At 40.3% G+C, this 22,588-nt stretch overlaps 2 protein-coding genes across 2 annotated transcripts; both read left to right on the top strand.

Moving 5' to 3' along the window:
- Positions 1-3: 3 nt before the first annotated feature.
- Positions 4-9,168, top strand: LOC146452833 (aflatoxin B1 aldehyde reductase member 4-like). The gene is made up of 12 exons (XM_085097384.1): positions 4-154; positions 1,047-1,115; positions 2,033-2,094; positions 3,273-3,333; positions 3,468-3,507; positions 4,052-4,198; positions 4,435-4,484; positions 4,640-4,719; positions 6,164-6,230; positions 6,947-7,047; positions 7,461-7,696; positions 8,279-9,168. Exons 1-12 carry the CDS (start codon positions 68-70, stop codon positions 8,344-8,346), a joined length of 1,068 nt encoding a protein of 355 aa, XP_084953510.1. The 5' UTR covers positions 4-67; the 3' UTR covers positions 8,347-9,168.
- LOC146452832 (aflatoxin B1 aldehyde reductase member 2-like) lies at positions 91-21,992 on the top strand. The gene is made up of 13 exons (XM_085097393.1): positions 91-97; positions 11,571-11,628; positions 13,434-13,502; positions 14,045-14,106; positions 15,217-15,277; positions 15,405-15,444; positions 15,989-16,135; positions 16,426-16,475; positions 16,674-16,753; positions 19,469-19,535; positions 19,872-19,960; positions 20,327-20,562; positions 21,120-21,992. Exons 3-13 carry the CDS (start codon positions 13,434-13,436, stop codon positions 21,185-21,187), a joined length of 969 nt encoding a protein of 322 aa, XP_084953519.1. The 5' UTR covers positions 91-97; positions 11,571-11,628; the 3' UTR covers positions 21,188-21,992.
- Positions 21,993-22,588: the final 596 nt, after the last annotated feature.

Below are 22,588 nucleotides of genomic sequence, written 5' to 3'. Positions count from 1 at the left end.
GAGAGTTTGGCAGGGGTCGCCTGGACCTGGTTAGTCACGCTGTCTAACACATTATTGTCACGCACTCATGTCGTTTCCAGTGAATGTAGCGACGCTGGTTCGGATCAGTTTTAAATTTTCAGCATCAAAGCTCTTCTCGCGACAGCTGAGCAAGGTAAGTTAGCTTGGATACCTCCTATTTGGTTAATTAATTTTCTTATTATAATTTGTCTCGTTTTGAATAGAATTAACTCTAAAGACTAAAGACTACATTAAAATTCGTTGTCAGAACTTTTCCGCCATGTTTGGATATGTTTGTGCTTTAGACAGTCTTAAATTTTCTATAGAAATCACTCTGTAATTTTAATGCCAACATTTCTTTGTATGACCGTATGCGCAAGTTCTACATGTAGCAAAAACGGGCAAGATTTTATTTAGATTCCTGAATTGTTAGAGTCAAGGCAGTCACGTGTTAAGAAGGAGTTTACCGTTAACATTGCATTGTAAACAATCACAGATGACTGAAGTGGCTGTATCACACAAGAAGGGGTTGATGGCAATACTTTGACAAAAGTTTGAATGAGTAAAAAGTGTTAGCTTTGAGAGACATGAATCCATTTCTTTCAACAGTCTCAGCTTCAGCCCTAGGGGGGTAGGGGTCAGGTGGGGATGTACTCTTTGCACCCTTCCTGGGAAGTTACCTCAAAGAAGTAATGGTCAACTTGCAGTGTGCATATGTTATTTCAATTTAATTTAGAGAAATGTGTGATCGTGATCTGTTAGTAATTTGCAGATATTTTGTTGCAACAGTGAAGTGGAATGTTTACTATAAATTAATACAATATCTCTGCTATCTGGGTCCTAATAAGCAATAATAACAGACATGAAAATTCTCATTTACATTATCACTACTTGATCAAATAAATTATATGCCAGTGAGAACAAAGGTCAAGGAAATGATCACCAAAGATTGACTATCTTACTAATTATTTACACAAACCTCCCAACTAGTAGTATTAAAAGATTGACAGTTATTGCTTTTTTTAACTTTTCACATTGATTTCAAGATGGCTACTGTTCCTGTGAAGACGTCAATTGGCTGTATGGAATTTGGAAGGCAGTGCACTGCAGATCAGGTGTGTTGTACAGAGCACATAACAGTAAATACTTGTGTAATCATTTATTTTGTATTAAGTTTGAAATTATACTGCCACCCAGTTCAGTTGGTGGAGCACTCATGGTCGGCTGAGTGGGAGGTTACAGGCTTGAACCCCAGGTGGAACAACACTCAGGCTCTTAACCCTCTCACTCCCAAGGGTGATCAATATGTAATTTCTCCTTACATTATCAACACATGGTGAATCTGTCTCCAATTTGGGGCCTTATAAGAACCATTAAGGATGTAATGAACCCAGAGTGGCTGTGACCCCCAGGTAGGGTACAAGGGTATAAACGTGACGGGGAGGGGGGGGGGGGGGGTCCGACGGAGCCTAATATTTTGCACCCAAAAAAAATACAAGACTGGAAATTTTAGACCCAAAAAAATACATGACTTTTATACCCTAAAAATGCAATTTTACGAACAGTCTACATACTGCCTTGCTGCTGAAAAAGAAACAAAGTTTCGTGGTCAAGGTTGACTAGTTTTGGAACATAGCATGACAAAATTTTTTTTGGTGGTTTATATATCACAACCATTAGCCTGGCAGAAATTCGAACCCAAACTAAAAATACGCGCCGATTTTTTAGACCCCAAAAAAATACGCAGTTAAATCTTCAACCTAAAAAATACAGGAGTTGAAAATTTAAGACCCAAAAAAATACCTCGAACCCCCCATCACGTTTATACCCGAGTATCCCCTCTGGGCTGTGACCCTCATTGCCAGGACTTCTTCAGGAGGGAATGAGACCACAACTGAATAAATTAACATCCAGACAAGTCAATGGGGTGTTACAGAGTGCTGGGATAAACAAAATAAAGCTAAATTAAGGATACACATATTTTGCCTCATAAAACCTTGACTGTAACAATGTTCTCTTTAAATTTATGCAGGCAAAGGAGTTTGTAACACTTTGTATGGACAATGATGTTTATGATTTTGACACAGCATTTGTGTAAGTTTATTAAACAGTTCTAGTGTTAAAGTCTGCTATGAATTTAAGTTTGTTTTTTAATTATGGCAAAGCATATTTTTTTTTTAAATACATAAATGACTGGGTTTAAAAGGTGAAAAAGAACTAAGAAAGAAAAAATATTGAAATAGTAAGTATGCTCTTGCCAATTTTAGTGACATATAAATTATACAGAAGCAACAGAAGTGAAATGGAAGTATTGTAATTTAATTAATTGTAATTGATCAAAAGAAAGCTGTGGAGTTAATGTATTTATGTTGTATTTCTGGTTAATGGTAAAAAATAAATGAAAAATGAGTTACGTGGAGTTAGTTGTGTAATACTTACAATTATTGGAAACTGCTAACTTCAAAACTTCAGATGTTCAGTCCAGTCTTGTCTGTGTCACAGACCCGTGAAACCAGTGTCAAAAAATAAAACTTACCAGGCCCCCAGTATGAACCGTAAACTTGCACAATAAAAGTAGAAACAGATCATGAGAAACCACTGATGTTCTCTGTCTTAAATCTGTTCTTCAGGGACTGGATACGAGACTTGTGATTGGTTTGTTCATCAGCTTGTGTTTCAGGTTCTGATCACTTATAAAATTTTCTGCAGTTTTTGCCTCCATCTTTTGTTCTCACCAAAATGCATAGATTGGGACTTATTTCAATCGGCCATTTGAGCTTCTGCGAACTTTATTATGAAAGCGAAGCTGAGTGCAAAGCTTTTCATATGAAAATTAGTTTTGTTTGCATATGAATGAAAGCTAGTTTTCATAATAAAAACTTTGCAGTTGGCCTCATTTCTTAATGTGGCTCAAAGAAACTTCAGAATGGCCAATTCCAGCTGTGCTGCTGATAATTTCTAATACTGGTGTAAACCAGGCTCCCTTTGTCCAAGGCAGCTTCTAGCTACATTGCTACCACCAGTAGTGCTAAATGGGTCTATATAGATATACTATTATAGCGTTTTCTGAGGTTTTGTTTATGGAATTGATTGTACTGATCACCAGTGTATCCAGGAGGCTGCTGATTATTGCAACTGCTACTAAAAGTTAGCTTCCCGCTCCCCTCCCACCTCACCTTTCCCAGTCCCCCCCCCCCCCCTACTCCAAGCATACCAAACAGTAAAGTTCCAATCATTCATGAATGTTATGTTCCTTGTTTTTCATCTTACAGTTACAGTGGTGGGAAAAGTGAAGAAATCATGGGAGATATGGATAGCCTTCGTGATCCTAAGGTAAATTGATGTAAAAATGATACTATCATGCAGCTTTGGCAAATTTCAATTCACTTGGGATTCAAGTAAGCACTGAAATATCATAAAATAATAAAAAAAAATAACTTAATTGTTTCTTTTGTGTCCTTATTTAGGCATTCATTGCTACAAAGGCCAGTCCATGGAGTGAAACAGGTCTGTTTTTGTTACATATTTCCAATTTCATTTTTATTGGTTTAAATCTTTGTTCATTTTTTATTGGCCTTTCAGCCATGTAGACCATCATTCATCAATAGAAAATGCAGCTGGATTAAGTATTCTAGTTTTGGTAAACTAACTGAATGTTTTCAATCACAAAACAATGGTATTTAGATTGTACTAAAATAAAATGCAAGCACATAACACACATTGTCTATCAGTGAATAGACAATCTGAGCCAATTGGAACAGAGAAATCTGCTGGGTACTTGCTGCTTACCTTCGCACGTTAACATTGTAACAGGAGCTTTCATTAATTTTGTTTGTTCGTTCACTCACTTGCTCATTTTGCTCATTCATTTGTTCATTTGTTTATTCATTCATTGATCGGTGCACCTGTTAGCTCCCGAATCCATTCATTCCTTTATTCACTCATCCATTGATCTATGGGTCAGTTTGTCCTTCTCACTGTGCATGTACTTATTCAATCATCTCCCATGTTACTTTTCTCAATCTTAAATCATATTTTTTATTCTTCAAAGGTTTGAAGTATGACAGAGTACTGGAACAATTGAATACATCTCTCAAAAGATTGAAGAAAGACTGTGTTGATTTATTTTACCTCCATGCTCCGGATCACAACACGCCCATTGAGCAAACATTGGAAGCTGTTAATCATCTTTATAAAGGTGTAAAATCGTCTAAAGCAATTGCTTGAGTTTTAGCCATTGTATTATGTTGGTAATCAATGCCTATGAAACATCAGCTGACATCGATCACTAGCTGAAATTTCAACAGCACACAAATCGTTGAGGCCAATTTTTAACTCTAAGGTACACAGTCCAAAATAGCTGGCTGGTCGAGTTTATTTATGTGCCTGCTGAGATATTTATTTGCTACATCCCTACTTTTTTGTATGTTTCAGAGGGGAAATTTAAATCTTTTGGTCTCTCCAATTATGCTGCATGGGAAGTGGTGAGTATATCTTTAGTTATTTTTTTTGCAATTATGTGACTGTATGTTTCACTCAATAAATGGTCATGATGTGATACCTTGGTATTGGACTACTTTTGAATCACTTGAATTCGCAATCCAAAGTCTTTGTAACTTTTAAATGTTCATATTTTCAGGCAGAAATTTATTACCTGTGCAAGATGAATAACTATCCATTACCAACTGTCTACCAAGGCATGTATAATCCTGTCACAAGGTTAGAACTCTTCATTGACTGTTATCATAACTAACATCGGTTTGGTTAACGGCTAAGATGACTGATTTCTTCGACTTATATTTTGGGTGAAAAACTTTAAAAAATGAAAATCCTTAGAAGTGGTTTGAAGCATTTTAATCTGACTCCCTCTGCATCATGGTCAGGAAAAATAGGACATTGTTACTGGGAGAAGAAAAGGGTGGAGAGACTAAAATGTTGGGAAATGGGAGAGAAGGGGATGGGAACGTGTAGAAAAGGGGGTGGGAACTTGGGGAGAAAAGGGTGGGAACTTGGTGAGAAAAGGGGGTGGGAACTTAGGGAGAAAAGGGGGTGGGAACTTGGGGAGAAAAGGGTGGGAACTTGGGGAGAAAAGGGGGTGGAAACTTGGAGAAAAGGGGGTGGGAACTTGGGGAGAAAAGGGTGGGAACTTGGGGAGAAAAGGGGGTGGGAACTTGGAGAAAAGTAGGAACTTGGTGAGAAAAGGGGGTGGGAACTTGGGGAGAAAAGGGGGTGGGAACTTAGGGAAAAAGGGTGAGAACTTGAAGAAAAGGGGGTAGGAAGTTGGGGAGAAAAGGGGGTAGGAAGTTGGGGAGAAAAGGGGGTGGGAACTTAGGGAAAAAGGGTGGGAACTTTAAGAAAAGGGGGTAGGAACTTGGGGAGAAAAGGGTGGGAACTTGGAGAAAAGGGGTAGGAACTTGGGGAGAAAAGTGTGAGAACTCTGGGAGCAAAGGGTGGGAACTTGGGGAGAAAAGGGGGTGGGAACTTGGGGAAAAAAAAGGGTGGGAACTTGGAGAAAATGGGATGGGAGCTTGGGGAAAAAAGGGTGGGAACTTGGAGAAAGGGGGTGGGAACTGGGAGGGAAGACTATGGGATTGGGATAGAAATGGTGATTATAAACTGTCAGTGGAATGTAGAAGAAAAACTCTTTGCAACAAGGATATAGTATAATGTAACTGCCAAAGCACAAAAAGTGGAAGCTATTAAGAATTATGCCACAACAGCTGGCACAGAAAGTGGAAACAACCTAGAAGAATGCCTGGGGATCTTCTTGAAGGATCACATCCTCAACATTGATGTTCTTGGAGCAGGTATACACCCCAAACTGCAGGATCGAGACAACAACCAAAACCAAGAAAGGGGTAGAAAAGGATTTTAGGGTGAAATTGAAACTTTGTGAGATGGAGAGGCTAGCAATTTTTCTTCAAGCCTGAGGCATTCTTAGCCTTGCAAAAGAAATTGAGACTCTGGGACAGTGTCACAAAAAAATTGAGCCACCACTCAAAGTGCATGGGAAGCAGAAGTCCAACTTATCCCTTTCTCTCATCACCCTCCATCTGTGTGCCTCTCAGCCCTTCTCAACAGCTGAAAAGGGTTTTTGAAACAAAGATCTGTCTTTTGATCAAAATATTTTCACTTTTAAAGTTTCTGTACCGTTCTCTTTTAGACAGGTAGAATCAGAACTCTTCCCATGTCTGCGAAAGTTTGGAATGGCTTTCTATGCCTATAATCCTGTAAGTTTGATGTTTTTCTGTGTGCTACATGGCGTTATCGGTTACCTGGAAACATGGTGATGCAGTTGTTAGTGCTTGGACGTCAGATATGTAGATCGCTTGTTTGAGGGCCAGCCTATGCCTTCGTGTTGTTTCTTTAGACAAGAAACTTTGTTCCACATTGTCTCTCTTCACCCATTAGCGTATGAATGGGTATTAGTGACATACAATAAAATCTGCAATTCCACAGTGACAAACCAATGAGTGGTGCCGGATCACTTGTAGACCTGGATCAGCAAATTATCTCAAATACAAAATATTAACGGCAGACTGATCCCAACGGCGGAGGTGACGAGCTTGAGAGAACAAACAACAAAAGCTAGAATAACTAAAATATATTTGTTTTTTAAAAAAACAAATTTTTTTGCCCGATATTTCGGTTTGCAAGGAAGGTTTGTATTGCAAACCGAAATATCGGGCAAAAAAATTTGTTTTTTTAAAAAACAAATATATTTTAGTTATTCTAGCTTTTGTTGTTTGTTCTCTCAAGCTCGTCACCTCCGCCGTTGGGATCAGTCTGCCGTTAATATTTTGTATTAATGACATACTCTTGGAGTATACCTCCACCTGTATGGGTATCCTGTGGCTCGTGTATACATCCACCTGTATGGGTTGCCTGTGGCTTGTGTTTGACTTTACCTTACCTCGCTTCATCTACTTACAGTTTGTTTTTCCAGCTCGCAGGTGGATTGCTAACAGGGAAGCATCACTATGAGGACAGAGATAGCGGCCAGATTCAGCATGGTCGTTACTCAGGAACTGGCCCATGGGCTGATGTGTAAGCAGCATTTGATTTCTTGAATATTTACAGAAAGGCCTTTTCTTTACTTTCCATTCTTCTGAAGTCTTCCTTTTGCAAGAGATACGTACTAGAATATTTCCCCTTGAGTTACTTCGTTAGTTGGTGCTTAAATCAGATTATAGTTTTGTATCTGTTCCTTATGCACAATTTTGTAAACCAGATCATAGAAATATTGATGACCTGACATGACCTGACATCACTGGCAGTTTTAGTGGAACCCTGATAGGTTCCTTTCTAAGTGTCAAAGCGGAATAGTTGGAGGATTGTGACCAAATTGTGATTACATTCTTTTTTGGGTGTTTTCCCTCTGGGCACCAAAGGCCCACTTTACATGAAATTCTGGATCTGCCAATGATTATTTCACTACCTTTTCTTTGTAATTTCTGCAGATATATGAAGCGTTTTTGGAAGAAGCCACTGTTTGATTTACTGGACAAATTAAGGGTTACCTTGGATAGTATTTACGGTGAGGGAAAAGTGTCCTTGATTGACGCATCTATTCGCTGGATGTACCATCATTCCAAAATGGACGGAGGCCAAGGAGATGCTGTTATTATTGGGGCCTCATCTGTTAAGCACCTAGAGGAGAACCTCAAGAGTACAAAACATGGTCCCTTACATGAAGGTAAGTCAAGCAATGTGTTAATCATCTTGGCGCTGTTTTTATTCTTAACTATATGTTAATATCTGTCCGAAATAGTCGATTCGAGGATGCCAAAATCATTGTTCATTGGCTGGTATGTAGTGGTGTGGGATCTGAGATCCACATATCAACCTCCTGAGAATAAATGTGAAAAAGTGGGATCAGAGCTCGGTTTCGCAGAAACAAAAACTGATCCAAAAAGTGTTTGTCTCAACGAGGCCAAGTTTCTTTCAACACAGCTGCTTGTATTCTGGATGAGTAGGTGTCTTGTGTTTTGAGGCGGGCAGTATTTCCACAGCCACAACCTGGTCTGAGTATACTTGACACGTGCAATGCAAATGCATTGAGCCATGTTCACACGTGACACAAAGCAAGGAATGCCACGCACGCATGCGCATTTGGAGTTACTCCACGTGCAAGCCAGGACATGAAAACGATTGGGATAGGATTTTTTGACACATAAAATCACGTAAAGTTTGGTTGACGGGATTTTTTACGTCTATTTTCAACGATAACGTGCGTTCGTGTATCGTGCCATTTTATCACATGCTTTGTTTTCTGCAGATGTCGTCAAACTATTTGAAGAGGCCTGGGGCGAAATTAAAGGCGACTGTCCTTTGTATTTCCGCTGAACTGATCATTCAAGACTCATCAACGTTGCTTCAGTACTGTGTTTTTCGTTAACAAGAAGTAATTTACTATGACCGGTTAGATGAATAGAGGTGTCGGTATACAAAACAGGGTAAGGAAACTTGTCTGTAAGAGGATCACCGCTTGAGGCCACGTGGGGTCTATTTGTTCCTCTGCAAAAATGCTGCAACAAGTCAAAGACAACTATACACTGTTTTCAACCAATCAGTTCACCAAACAGTGTAGAACTAAACCTAGTTGTTGTAATCTGTATATTGAGTGATAAGTATTTTTGTCAGAGGTTGCCAAGCCTTGCGTAAGGACAAGAACTGGAAAATGCTAACTGATTAAAATGAAAAAGAGTTCTACCGTTCAACAGTGTAGTTAGGATATAACAAATAGATTGGGGGGGGGGGGGGGGGGAGAGTCTAAAGAGACCGTGGTGCTGCTTTGTTGGTGGGGGGAGTGGAAACGAACAGTGCATTGTTTGATCAACAGAGGTAACAAGGTAATTTGACCACCGTAAGGAGAATCGAGTGCTGACGTTTCGAGCGTTAGCTGTTCGCTCTGATGAACGGCTAACGCTCGAAACAGCTCTTGAATCTCTTTACGGTGGTCAAATGACCTCACTAACTCTCTTGATTAAAATAGATGTGCGTAGGATATAGCTTGCTTTGTCCGTTGTTTAGACAGATAACCTTGTTTTAATAACGCCGGGAGCTACATTTTTATGTGTTTGTGTTGGTAGTAAATATTAAAAAAGTAAGTGAGAATGAGAACAAAGAAACGTACTATCGAAATAAAATAACATTTTAAGATATGAATGAGTGTTGTTTCTCTTGAGGTATACCGTACTACTACCACTGCAGGTTTTATAATCGGTTGACGATATTGTTCCTTGAACTTCCCTCAAGTCGACTTCTTAGGGCACCGAGCTGCGAGCGACGCAATCGTGAGGCGAGAAGTATGGACGAACGAATTTAAGACAGTCTACCGTTTTAGTAAATTGGTTCACTGAATTGTCGACGGCAACTGTCCATTGTTTTTAGAGTTTCAACTACATGCTGTGAAACCACTCAGAGGATGGATAGTTTTCCATCAAAGTCAAAACGTCAGTAAACGAAACTTCTAGATCGGATAAAAAAGCTTTTCAATGTATAGTTTACTGTTGGCAGAGAGTCGGCTACAGAAAACAGATGGGTCACGTCGCTAATTGCTAATTTATTCAATGAGAAAGCTGGAAGGATGAGAGCACATGGGGCGGGGGGGTGGTAATTTCTTGGAGTATTGGCTGGGAGTGTACTGCTGTTCGGACCCTATTTCAGACTTCACTATCCGTCTTATACGTCGGCCATGTTTATCCACGTACTCGATAACTTCAGTATCCTCGTCTTTGCCTTTTTCTTGTTTGTCATGCGTCTTCTCCAATATTTCTCTGGGCAGGTTTTTCGGTGACTCATCATACATCGTACATCATATAAAACAGGACTTTTTGTCGTTTTCATATGAACTCATGTTTGACAGAATTATGCGTGTTTTAGTGATAATTAAGGTTAGGGGACACCTTGTAATGTCTATCATACAGTTCATGAATCTAATAAGCATGCCATCTCGCTGCCACTCAAGAATTGGACTTTATAGTCACAGTCGACGCTGCCCAAGTACAGTGAACTGACATTTCTGGCGCACTCCATTATCTTTCAAGACAGAAGGAGACAGCAGTAACTAACTAACATTACAATATCTTGAAAAAATTATCTTTTAAGGGTACAGAAGAGACTAATTTCAAAAGAAGTAAATATTTGCACGTTCTGTGCTACAAAAAAAATATCTCAATTCATTCTGAGGACTAGGACTAGGCAGAAAACAATGGATAACATAAATAAAGTGGAAAGAGAAGTTAAAACCCACTATAATAATATTGCCTCAATCATAACACCCTTTGATTTCCCTTTTTCTATAAAGAAGAATTTCGAGGGAACAGTGCAACTTGCAATTAAACAATTTTGTTGCATAACGAGTGCATTAAGCTTTATTAATGTTAGGAAGAATAAGTTGGTCTACCTGTAAGTACTACCTTTCAGTTTATATAACCACCTGAAGTATTTGATCTATCGGTCGCAAAGCTCTCCTCCTAAAAGAAGGAAAACAAACTTAAGTGTTCAACGTCGACCAACGGGCGGACCAACGCGGTGTGCGACAAATGCAGACTGCAGACTTGCAGACTTGCAGACTTGCAGACTTGCAGACTTGATGGACTCAACATACTGGCCTTTCCCAATTCATTTTAAAAATAATATTGTGTAACCTCCGCCATTCGACATCATGTGCTGTCCGCTTAGTACGCTTTAAGGCTACTTGAAGACTTGCCGACCTGCATACTTCCGGATTTTGGCGACTTTGGAATTTAACGAGAATTATATGCTAGTGTTGTTGATTCCATGGAGTGTTGCTGATTCACTAGCTCGCGGCATTTAGTACGATCGAGTGTTACAATCCCCTGTGGAGGCATGTGTTGTTTACGAAATTTTAAGAGCTAAAATCTTGCGCAGGTATTTTTAAATTCAAACCGTAACTTTGGCATGGCGACCACTTGAGCAACACGTCTACATAATTTTTGTGCTATTCTAACTTTGAACTCGGATATCTCGATAACCACTCAAAATATCGGAAAAGCCTTATAATGTCTTTTGAATAACGCTGTGCAGCTAATTCGTTCTTGCCAGGCGTTCGATACCCGATAAATTCAATGCAACAGGCCTCGTTCGTCGGAGAGTTTACCCGATCCTGATATTTTAGAAAATAAAAAAAATCACTAAAATTGTATTTTTGTCAGAACCTAGCCCTCATTATGCTGTTTGCTACATAGTTTGACAACGTTTTCTCAAAACTGGCGCGCGTAAGAATTTTATTCCTGAAGGAAAATCGTGAAAGTAGCCAAGTATCAAAGCGTACCAAGCGGACATCGCATGATATGGAATGGCGGAGGTTACACAATATTGTTTTTAAAATGAATTGGGAAAGGCCAGTATGTTGAGTCTGCAAGTCTGCAGGTCTGCAAGTCTGCAGGTCTGTAAGTCTGCAGGTCTGTAAGTCTGCAAGTCTGCAGTCTGCATTTGTCGCACGTGGCCTTCGCGGACGAGAGTTTGGCAGGGGTCTGGACCTGGTTTGTCACGCTATCCAACATATTATTATTATTATTGTCACGCACTCATGTCGTTTCCAGTGTTGCTTCAGTTTTAAATTTTCTTTTATCAAAGCTCTTCTCGCGACAGTTGAGCAAGGTAAGTTAGCTTGGATGCCTCCTATTTGGATTATTAATTTTCTTATTGTAATTTGTCTCGTTAAAATGGAATTTACTATGAATTAAAATTCGTTGTCAGAATTAACTTTTCCGCCATGTCTGGATATGTTTGTGCTTATAGTCTTAAAGTTCTATAGAAATTACTCTGTAATTTTAATGCCAACATTGCTTTGTGTTACCACACACAAGTTCTGCGTGTAGCAAGAAAGGGCAGGTTCCTGAATTGTTGTTGTTTTTCCTTAGAGAGTCACGGCGGTCACGTGTTTAGAAGGAGTTTATAGATAACATTGCATTGTAAACAACAAAAACAACAACTTTTATTTAAAACACGGTGGGTTTTTAAGCTAATATAGCTTATGGGGCTGTGTAATAAGTAATTAATTGAAAAATTATTAAAATTGAGTGTGGTCAGTAAAAGGTGAAATATGTACAATAAAAAAAATAACCAGAATTAATTAATAATTAATAAAAAACGAAATCGCTGTTAATTCGAGGACAGCCCGTTTGTGGTGACTCTTCAGTAAACAGTCACAGGTGACTGAAGTAGCTGTATCACACAAGAACAGATTGCTAGCAGTACTTGAAAAAAGACTGAATGAGGGGGGTGAATAGGGGTATGTAAATCCGCCGATCCGCTAAAATTAATGGCTGAATCCGTCGATCCGCTCAAAAAATCAACTAAATCCGAATCCTCAAATTGTTTGCTGCGTTAGTTTTAATTAGATAATACGCGAGATACAAGGCGACTTCAGTTGTTGGAGTTGCCTTGCGTGATATTGTGATTTAGCGTTGAGGATGACTATCAGCGAAATATTTATGTAACGAACGTCTGTATCGAAACGAAATCTTGCAGATACGAGAAAAAAGAGCAAACTTGAACTTCGTAACAACCAAACTCCAAAATCCGGGCCCCAAAACTGGATAAAACCGCGATCCGCTGTGATCATAGGATCCGCAGATCCGTTAAAATTTCGCTCTGAATCCTGAATCCGGGCTAAAATATTTACTAAATCCGCCGATCCGTAGACCTATTCACCCCCCTCCTGAATGAGTAAAAAAGTGTATATTTGAGAGACACAAGTCCATTTCTTTCAACAGCCTCAGCCTCAGCCCTAGGGGGGTAGGGGTCAGGTTAGGGATGTACTCTTTGCAATTTTTGGTGTGGGTGTGCGGCTTGGTTTTCCAAATCCTGATCTCAGACCAAAATCCGTGATTTTTCTGATGCCTTTTTCAGACCTGGCTCCTAAAATTTGTACCCATTTTTAGACAATTTCTGTAAAATCCATAGCTGTTTTCAGAATTACGAGCCAAAATTAATGGTTTAACTCTTTACCCTATTTCAGTCCAAACTGGCTCAAAAAGTATACCTTTTGCCACCACAAAAACCTATATGGCTTATATAGGGAAGCACCCTTCCTGGGAACCTACCTCAAGGAGGTAATTGGTCAACTTGCATTGTCGAATGTAATTTCAGTTAATTTAGAGAAATGTGTGATCATGATCTATTTGTTATATTGCAGGTGTTTCCTTACAGCAGTGAAGTGGAATGTTTACTGTAAATTAGTACAATATCTCTGCTATCTGGGTCCCAATTAGCAATAATAACAAGCATAAAAATTCTCTTTTACATTATCATGACTACTTAATCAAACAAATTATATGCCAGTGAGAACAAAAGAAATGATCCCCAAAGATTGACTGTACACAAACCTTCCAACTAGTAGAATTAAAGGATTAATAGTTATAATTGTTTAATTCTTTTAACTTTTTCACATTGATTTCAAGATGGCCAAAGTTCCTGTGAAGACGTCAGTTGGCTGTAGTGAATTTGGAAGGCAGTGCACTGCAGATCAGGTGTGTTGCACAGAGCGCATAACAGTAAAGACTTGTGTAATCATTAATTTTGTATTAAGTTTGAAATTATACTGCCACCCAGTTTAATTGGTGGAGTACGCATGGTCAGCTGCATGGGAGGTTACAGGCTTGAACCCCAGGTGGAATAACACTCAGGCTCTTAAACCAACTGAGGAGAAGATGCTGCCTTTGCTTTGACACCTGCAAATGGCTAGACCTATCACTTAGCTACAGTAAGTGTAGGTCAGATGACCAAGTAGAAATGGTGAACGTTTCTCCAATTTGGAGCCTTATAAGAACCATATAGGATGACTAACAAACCCAGAGTGGCTGTTACCACCCTCATTGCCAGGACGTCGTCAGCTTGTCATCAAATCTCTGAAAGACTTCTGAGTGAATGTGACTACAACTGAATAAATTATCAGCCAGACAAGTCAATGGGATGTTACAAAGTGCTAGGATAAACAAAATAAAGCTAAGGATACACACATTTTGCCTCATAAAATCATGACTGTAACAATGTTCTCTTTAAATTTACGCAGGCAAAGGAGTTTGTAACACTTTGTATGGACAATGATGTTTACGATTTTGATACAGCATTTGTGTAAGTATATTATTTTAATAAACAGTTCTGGTGTTAAAGTCTGCTATGAATTTAAGTTTGTTTGGTAATTATGGCAAAGTATATTTTTAAAATATATAAATGACCAGGTTTAAAAGATGAAAAAGAACTATAAGAAAGAAAATAGATTAAAATAGTAAGTATGCTCTTCCCAATTTTAGTGACATATAAATTATTAAACAGAAACAACAAAAGTGAAGTGGAAGTATTGTTAATTTAATTGTAATTGAAAGAAAGCTCTGGAGTTAGTTGTGTAATACTTACCGTTGGAAGCTGCTAACTTCAAAACTTCAGATGTTCAGTCCAATCTTGTCTGTGTCACAGACCCGACTCACTGAAACCAGTGTCAAAAAATAAAACTTACCAGGCCCCCAGTCTAAACCAGAAATTTGCACAATAAAAGTAGAAACAGATCGTGAGGAACCCCTGATGTTCTCTGTTCTTCAGGGACTGGATACGAGACTTGTGATTGGCTTATTTGTCAGCTTGTGTGTCAGGTTCTGATCACTAGTCTTAATAAAATTTTCTGCAGTTTTTGCCTCCATCTTTTGTTCTCACCAAAATTCATGGATCGGGACTTATTTCAATAGGCCATTTGAGCTTCTGCGAACTTTATTATGAAAGCGAGGCTGAGTGCAAAGCTTTTCATATAAAAATTAGTTTTGTTTGCATATGAATGAAAGCTAGTTTTCATAATAAAAACTTTGCAGTTGGCCTCATTTCTTAATGTGGCTCAAAGCAACTTCAGAATGGCCAATTCCAGCTGTGCTGCTGATAATTTCTATTAGTAGTGTAAACCAGGCCCCATTTGTCCAAGGCAGCTTCCAGCTATATCGCTACCACCAGTAGTGCTAAATGGGTCTATATAGATATACTATAATGGCTGTTTCTGAGGTTTTGTAGATTGAATTGATTGTACTGATCACCAGTGTGTCTAGGAGGCTGGCATGTCAACTGCTACCAAAAGTTAGCTTCCCCCTCCCCTCCCACCTCACCTTTCCCAGTCCCCCCCCCCCCCCCTACTCCAAGCACATCAAACAGTAAAGTTCCAATCATTCATGAATGTCATGTTCCTTGTTTTTCATCTTACAGTTACAGTGGCGGGAAAAGTGAAGAAATCATGGGAGATATTGACAGCCTACGTGATCCTAAGGTAAACTAATTTAAGAATGATACTATCATGCAACTTTGACAAATTTCAATTCACTTGGGATTCAAGCAAGCACTGAATCATAAAATAATAAAATACAACTTTTTGTTACTTTTGTGTTCTTATTTAGGCATTCATTGCTACAAAGGCCAGTCCATGGAGTGAAGCAGGTCTGCTTTTGTTACATATTTTTAATTTCATTTTTATTGGTTTAAATCTTTGTTAATTTTTTATTTGTCTTTCAGCCATGTAGATCATCATTCATGAATAGAAAATGCAGCTGGATTAAATATTCTAGTTTTGGTAAACTAACTGAATGTTTTCAATCACAAAACAAAGGTATTTAGATTGTACTAAAATAAAATCCAAGGACATAACACACATTGTCTATCAGTGAATAGACAATCTGAGCCAATTGGAACAGAGAAATCTGCTGGGTACTTGCTGCTTACCTTCGCACGTTAACATTGTAACAGGAGCTTTCATTAATTTTGTTTGTTCGTTCACTCACTTGCTCATTTTGCTCATTCATTTGTTCATTTGTTTATTCATTCATCGATCGGTGCACCTGTTAGCTCCCCCATCCATTCATTCCTTCATTCACTCATCCATTGATCTATGGGTCAGTTTGTCCTTCTCGCTGTGCATGTACTTATTCAATCATCTCCCATGTTACTTTTCTCAATCTTAAATCATATTTCTTATTCTTGAAAGGTTTAAAGTATGACAGAGTACTGGAACAATTGAATACATCTCTCAAAAGATTGAAGAAAGACTGTGTTGATTTATTTTACCTCCATGCTCCGGATCACAACACACCCATTGAGCAAACATTGGAAGCTGTTAATCATCTTTATAAAGGTGTAAAATCTTCTAAAGCAATTACTTGAATGTTAGCCATTGTATTAAGTTGGTAATCAATGCCCATGAAACATCAGCATGAGGTATTAGTCCATCAGTGAACTTGTGTGCATTTTAAAAAGTGACCCCTTTTCAGCGAAGTTCGTAAGAGTCAGCTACCAACCAATTTCACCATCTGAAAGAGATGACATCGATCACTAGCTGAAATTTCAACAGAACACAAACCGTTGAGGCCAATTTTAAAGGTACACAGTCCAAAATAGCTATCCCTACTTTTTTTCATGTTTCAGAGGGGAAATTTAAATCTTTTGGTCTGTCCAATTATGCTGCATGGGAAGTGGTGAGAAACCCTTTTTTCTTGCAATGTGTATGTTTCACTTAATAAAATGGTCATGATGTGATGGCCAATACCTTTGTATTGGACCACTTTTGAATGACTTGAATTCACAATCCAAACAACCTTGTTCCCAGGGCCTTTTCCCTGGGAATGAGGTTACAATCCAAAGTCTTTAAAACTTTTAAATGTTTATATTTTCAGGCAGAAATTTATTACCTGTGCAAGATGAATAACTATCCATTACCAACTGTCTACCAAGGCATGTATAATCCTGTCACAAGGTTAGAACTCTTCAGAGACTGTTATCATAACTAACATCAGTTTGGTTAACAGCTAAAATGACTGATTTCTTTTGACTTTTGACTTAAAAAGATATGAAATTAAAATCCTTAGAAGTGGTTTGAAGCATTTTTATCTGACTCCCTCTGCATCATGGTCAGGAAAAATAGGACATTGTTACTGGGAGAAGAAAAGGGTGAGGGAGACAAAAATGTTGGCAAATGGGAGAGGGGGGAATGGGAATTGGGAGAAAAGGGTGGGAACTTGGGGAGAAAAGGGGGTAGGAACTTGGTGAGAAAATGGTGGGAAACTGGGGAGAAAAGGGGGTTTAAACTTGGAGAAAAGGGGGTGGGAACTTGGGGAGAAAAGGGGGTGGGAACTTGGTGAGAAAAATGTGGGAGCGTGGGGAGAAAAGGGGGTGGGAACGTGGTGAGAAAAGGGGGTGGGAACTTGGGGAGAAAAGGGGGTGGGAACTTGGTGAGAAAAGGGTGGGAACTTGGGGAGAAAAGGGGGTGGGAACTTAGGGAAAAGAGTGGGAACTTGAAGAAAAGGGGGTAGGAAGTTGGGGAGAAAAGGGGGTAGGGACTTGGGGAGAAAAGGGTAGGAACTTGAAGAAAAGGGGGTAGGAACTTGGGGAGAAAAGGGGGTGGGAACTTGAAGAAAAGGGGGTAGGAACTTGGGGAGAAAAGGGGGTGGGAACTTGGAGAAAAGAGGGTGGGAACTTGGAGAAAAGGGGGTGGGAACTTGGTGAGAAAATGGTGGGAGCGTGGGGAGAAAAGGGGTTGGGAACTTGGGGAGAAAAGAGTGGGAACTTGGGGAGAAAAGGGGGTGGGAACTTAGGGAAAAAGGGTGGGAACTTGAAGAAAAGGGGGTAGGAAGTTGGGGAGAAAAGGGGGTAGGGACTTAGGGAGAAAAGGGTGGGAACTTGGAGAAAAGGGGTAGGAACTTGGGGAGAAAAGTGTGAGAACTTGGGGAGAAAAGGGGGTGGGAACTTAGGGAAAAAAGGGGGGAACTTGAAGAAAAGGGGGTAGGAACTTGGGGAGAAAAGAGTGGGAACTTGGGGAGAAAAGGGGGTGGGAACTTGGTGAGAAAAGAGTGGGAACTTGGGGAGAAAAGGGGGTGGGAACTTAGGGAAAAAGGGTGGGAACTTGAAGAAAAGGGGGTAGGAAGTTGGAGAGAAAGGGGGTAGGGACTTGGGGAAAAAAGGGTGGGAACTTGAAGAAAAGGGGGTGAGAACTTGGGGAGAAAAGGGGGTGGGAACTTGAAGAAAAGGGGGTAGGAACTTGGGGAGAAAAGGGTGGGAACTTGGAGAAAAGGGGTAGGAACTTGGGGAGAAAGGTGTGAGAACTTGGGGAGTAAAGGGGGTGGGAACTTAGGGAAAAAAGGGGGGAACTTGAAGAAAAGGTGGTAGGAACTTGGGGAGAAAAGGGTGGGAACTTGGAGAAAAGGGGGTGGGAACTTAGGGAAAAAGGTGTGAGAACTTGGGGAGAAAAGGGGGTGGGAACTTGGGGAGAAAGGTGTGAGAACTTGGGGAGAAAAGGGGGTGGGAACTTGGGGAGAAAAGGGTGGGAACTTGAAGAAAAGGGGGAAGGAACTTGGGGAGAAAAGGGTGGGAACTTGGAGAAAAGGGGTAGGAAGTTGGGGAGAAAAGGGGGTAGGAACTTGCGGAGAAAAGGGGGTGGGAACTTAGGGAAAAAGGGTTGGAACTTGAAGAAAAGGGGGAAGGAACTTGGGGAGAAAAGGGTGGGAACTTGAAGAAAAGGGGTAGGAACTTGGGGAGAAAAGTGTGAGAACTTGGGGAGAAAAGGGGGTGGGAACTTGGGGAAAAAAGGGTGGGAACTTGGAGAAAAGTGTGAGAACTTGGGGAGAAAAGGGTGGGAACTTGGGGAGAAAAGGGTGGGAACTTGGAGAAAAGTGTGAGAACTTGGGGAGAAAAGGGTGGGAACTTGGGGAGAAAAGGGTGGGAACTTGGAGAAAAGTGTGAGAACTTGGGGAAAAAAGGGTGGGAACTTGGGGAGAAAAGGGGGTGGGAACTTGGGGAAAAAAGGGTGGGAACTTGGAGAAAATGGGATGGGAGCTTGGGGAAAAAAGGGTGGGAACTTGGAGAAAGGGAGTGGGAACTGGGAGGGAAGACTATGGGATTGGGATAGAAATGGTGATTATAAACTGTCAGTGGAAAGTAGAAGAAAAACTCTTTGCAACAAGGATATATTATAATGTAACTGCCAAAGCACAAAAAGTGGAAGCTATTAAGAATTATGCCACAACAGCTGTTGGCACAGAAAGTGGAAACAACCTAGAAGAGTGCCTGGGGATCTCCTTGAAGGATCACATCCCCAACATTGATGTTCTTAGAGCAGGTATACACCCCAAACTGCAGGATCGAGACAACAACCAAAACCAAGAAAGGGGTAGAAAAGGATTTCAGGGTGAAATTGAAACTTTGTGACATGGAGAGGCTAGCAATTTTTCTGCAAGCCTTAGGCATATTTAGCCTTGCAGAAGAAATTGAGACTCTGAGACAGTGTCACAAAGAAATTGAGGCACCACTCAAAGTGCATGGGAAGCAGAAGTCCAGCTTATCCCTTCCTCCCATCACCCTCTATATGTGTGCCTCTCAGCCCTTCTCAACATCTTAAAAGGGTTTTTGGAACAGAGATCTGTCTTTTGATCAAAATATTTTCACTTTTTAAGATTTCTGTATCATTCTCTTTTAGACAGGTAGAATCAGAACTCTTCCCATGTCTGCGAAAGTTTGGAATGGCTTTCTATGCCTATAATCCTGTAAGTTTGATGTTTTTCTGTGTGCTTCATGGCGTTATTGGTTACCTGGAGACATGGTGATGCAGCTGTTAGTGCTTGGATGTCAGATATGTAGATCGCTTGTTTGAGGGGCAGCCTATGCCTTCGTGTTGTTGTTTTCGACAAGAAACTTTGTTCCACATTGTCTCTCTTCACCCATTAGCGTATGAATGGGTATTAATGACATACTCTTGGAGTATACCTCCACCTGTATGGGTATCCTGTGGCTCGTGTATACCTCCACCTGTATGGGTTGCCTGTGGCTTGTGTTTGACTTTAGCTTACCTCGCTTCATCTACTTACAGTTTGTTTTTCCAGCTTGCAGGTGGATTGCTAACAGGGAAGCATCGCTATGAGGACAGAGATAGCGGCCAGATTCAGCATGGTCGTTATGCAGGAGCTGATGTGTAAGCAGCATTGAATTCTTGAATATTTACGGAAAGGCCTTTCTTTACTTTCCATTCTTCTGAAGTCTTCCTTATTCAAGAGATACTGACTAGAATATGCATGTTGAGGTTCAGGTTATTGTTTGTATCCACCTCTTTTGTAAGCCGGATCACAGAAATATTGATGACCTGACATCACTGGCAGTTTTGGTGGAACCCTGACAGGTTCCTTTCTAAGTGTCAAAGTGGAATAGAAGGGTTGGAAGAGCAAATTTTGGTTGCATTCTTTTTCAGGTGCTTTCACTCTGGGCACCAAGGGCCCACTTTACACGAAATTCTGGATCTGCCAATGATTATTTCACTACCTTTTCTTTGTAATTTCTGCAGATATATAAAGCGTTTTTGGAAGAAGCCATTGTTCGATTTACTGGACAAATTAAGAGTTACCTTGGATAGTATTTACGGTGAGGGAAAAGTGTCGTTGATTGACGCATCTATCCGGTGGATGTACCATCATTCCAAGATGGACGGAGGCCAAGGAGATGCTGTTATTATTGGGGCCTCCTCTGTTAAGCACTTGGAGGAGAACCTCAAGAGTACAAAACATGGTCCCTTACATGAAGGTAAGTTGAGCAATGTGTTCATCACCTTGGTGCTGTTTTTATTCTTAAATATATGTTAATAAGTTCTGTCCGAAATAGTATATTCAAGGATATTTCTTGGTGTTGCCAAAATCATTGTTCAGTGGTATGTAGTGGTGTGGGATCTGAGATCCATATATCAACCTCCTGACGATAAATGTGAAAACGTGTTTATCTCAACGAGGCCAAGTTTCTTTCAACACAGCTGCTTGTATTCTGGCTCCCTCCCCGGTGTATGAGTGGGTATCTTGTGTGTTGAGGCGGTTAGTGTTTCCACAGCCACCACTCGTCTGAGTATGGTTGACACGTGCAACGCAAATGGATTGAGCCATGTCCACACGTGACACAAAACCCAAAGCAAGGAATGCCATGCACGCATGCTATTTGGAGTTACTTGCAAGTGTAAGCCAGGATATAAAAACGATTGGAATAAGATTTTTTAACACATAAAACCACGTAAAGTTTGATCGTCGGCTATTTTAAACGATAATGTGCCTCCGTGTGTCTTGCAAACTTATCACGTGCTTTGTTTTCTGCAGATGTCGTCAAACTGTTTGAAGAGGCCTGGGGCGAAATTAAAGGCGACTGTCCTTTGTATTTCCGCTGAACTGATCATTGAAGACTCATCAACGTTGCTTACTGTGTTTTTCGTTAACAGAAGTAATTTAGTCTAACCGGTTAGATGAATAGAGGTGTCGGTATACAAAGCAGGGTAAGGAAGTCTGTAGGAGGATCACCGCTTGAGGCCCCATGGGGTCTATTTGTTCCTCTGCAAAAATGCTGCAACAAGTCGAAGACAGCTATACACTGTTTTCGACCAATCAGTTCACCAAAGTGTAGAACTAAAGATAGTTGTTGTAATCTGCATATTGAGTGATTAGTTCACAGCACTTTTGTCAGAAGTGGCCTAGCCTGGCGTAAGGACAATAACTGGACAGACTGGAAAAGACTAACTGATTAAAATGAAAAAGAGTTCGACCGTTCAACAGTGTAGTTAGGACATAACAAATACATGGGGGGGGGGGGGGGAGAGTATAAAGAGACTGTAGTGCTGCTTTGTTTGTGGGGGAGGGGGGAGTGGAAACGAACCGTATTTGGTTTTTTTAAATGTAATTTGGCCACCGTGGAGAGATTAGAGTGCTGACGTTTCGAGCATTAGCCCTTTGCTCTGACGAAGAGCCAACGCTCGAAACAGCTCTTGGTCTCTTAATTACCTTACCGACTCAGCTGATAAAACCAATTGTAGCGTAGGATATAGCTTACTTTGTCCGTTGTTTACACATAACCTTGTTTTAATAACGCCGGGAGCTACATTTTTATGTGTTTGTGTTGGTAGTAGACATTAAAAAAGTAAGTGAGAATGAGAACAAAGAAACAAACTGTCGAAATAAAATAACAGTTTAAGATATCAATGAGTGTTGTTTCTGTTGAGGTATAGCATACTACTTCCACTGCAAGTTTTATGATCAGTTGAAGATATTGTTGCTTGAACTTCCCTCAAGTCGACTTCTTAGGGCACCGAGCTGCGAGCGACGCAATCGCGAGGCGAGAAGTATGGACGAACGAGTTTAAGACAGTCTACCGTTCTAGTAAATTAGTTCACTGAATTTTCAACGGCAACTGTTCATTGTCTTTAGAGTTTCAACTATATGCTGTGAAACAACTCAGAGGATGGATAGTTTTCCATCACAGTCAAAATGTCAGTAAACGAAACTTCTAGATCGGATAAAAAAGCTTTTCAATGTATAGTTTACTGTTGGCTGAGAGTCAGCAACAGAAATGAAGCTGGGAGGACCCCTGAACTGATGTGTGACGTCGCTAATTTATTCCCTGAGAAAGCTAGAAGAAGGATGAGAGCACACGGGGGGGGGGGGGGGGGGGGGATTGGTAACTTCTCATAGTGTTTGCTGGGAGTGTATTTCAGACCCAGGTGGTTGCATGTCGAATTTTCAGTTCAAGATGGCGGCGAAGACAGGGAAAATTAGCAAGTTATGTACTTCTTTTAAAG

The sequence above is a fragment of the Pavona decussata genome, unplaced genomic scaffold, assembly GCF_977016875.1.
Source record: "Pavona decussata unplaced genomic scaffold, jaPavDecu1.1 SCAFFOLD_366, whole genome shotgun sequence".
Classification (NCBI taxonomy): domain Eukaryota; kingdom Metazoa; phylum Cnidaria; class Anthozoa; order Scleractinia; family Agariciidae; genus Pavona; species Pavona decussata.
This window is presented reverse-complemented; position numbering and strand designations above follow the sequence as displayed.

Bases quoted from the DNA above. Each gene is read 5' to 3' on its own strand.
- LOC146452832 (XM_085097393.1), top strand. From the start codon at position 13,434: ATGGCCAAAGTTCCTGTGAAGACGTCAGTTGGCTGTAGTGAATTTGGA. The intron at 13,503-14,044 runs GTGTGTTGCACA...AAATTTACGCAG, and splicing joins GGCAGTGCACTGCAGATCAG to GCAAAGGAGTTTGTAACACT. The intron at 19,961-20,326 runs GTAAGCAGCATT...TAATTTCTGCAG, and splicing joins CGTTATGCAGGAGCTGATGT to ATATATAAAGCGTTTTTGGA.
- LOC146452833 (XM_085097384.1), top strand. From the start codon at position 68: ATGTCGTTTCCAGTGAATGTAGCGACGCTGGTTCGGATCAGTTTTAAA. The intron at 3,334-3,467 runs GTAAATTGATGT...GTCCTTATTTAG, and splicing joins ATAGCCTTCGTGATCCTAAG to GCATTCATTGCTACAAAGGC. The intron at 7,048-7,460 runs GTAAGCAGCATT...TAATTTCTGCAG, and splicing joins ACTGGCCCATGGGCTGATGT to ATATATGAAGCGTTTTTGGA.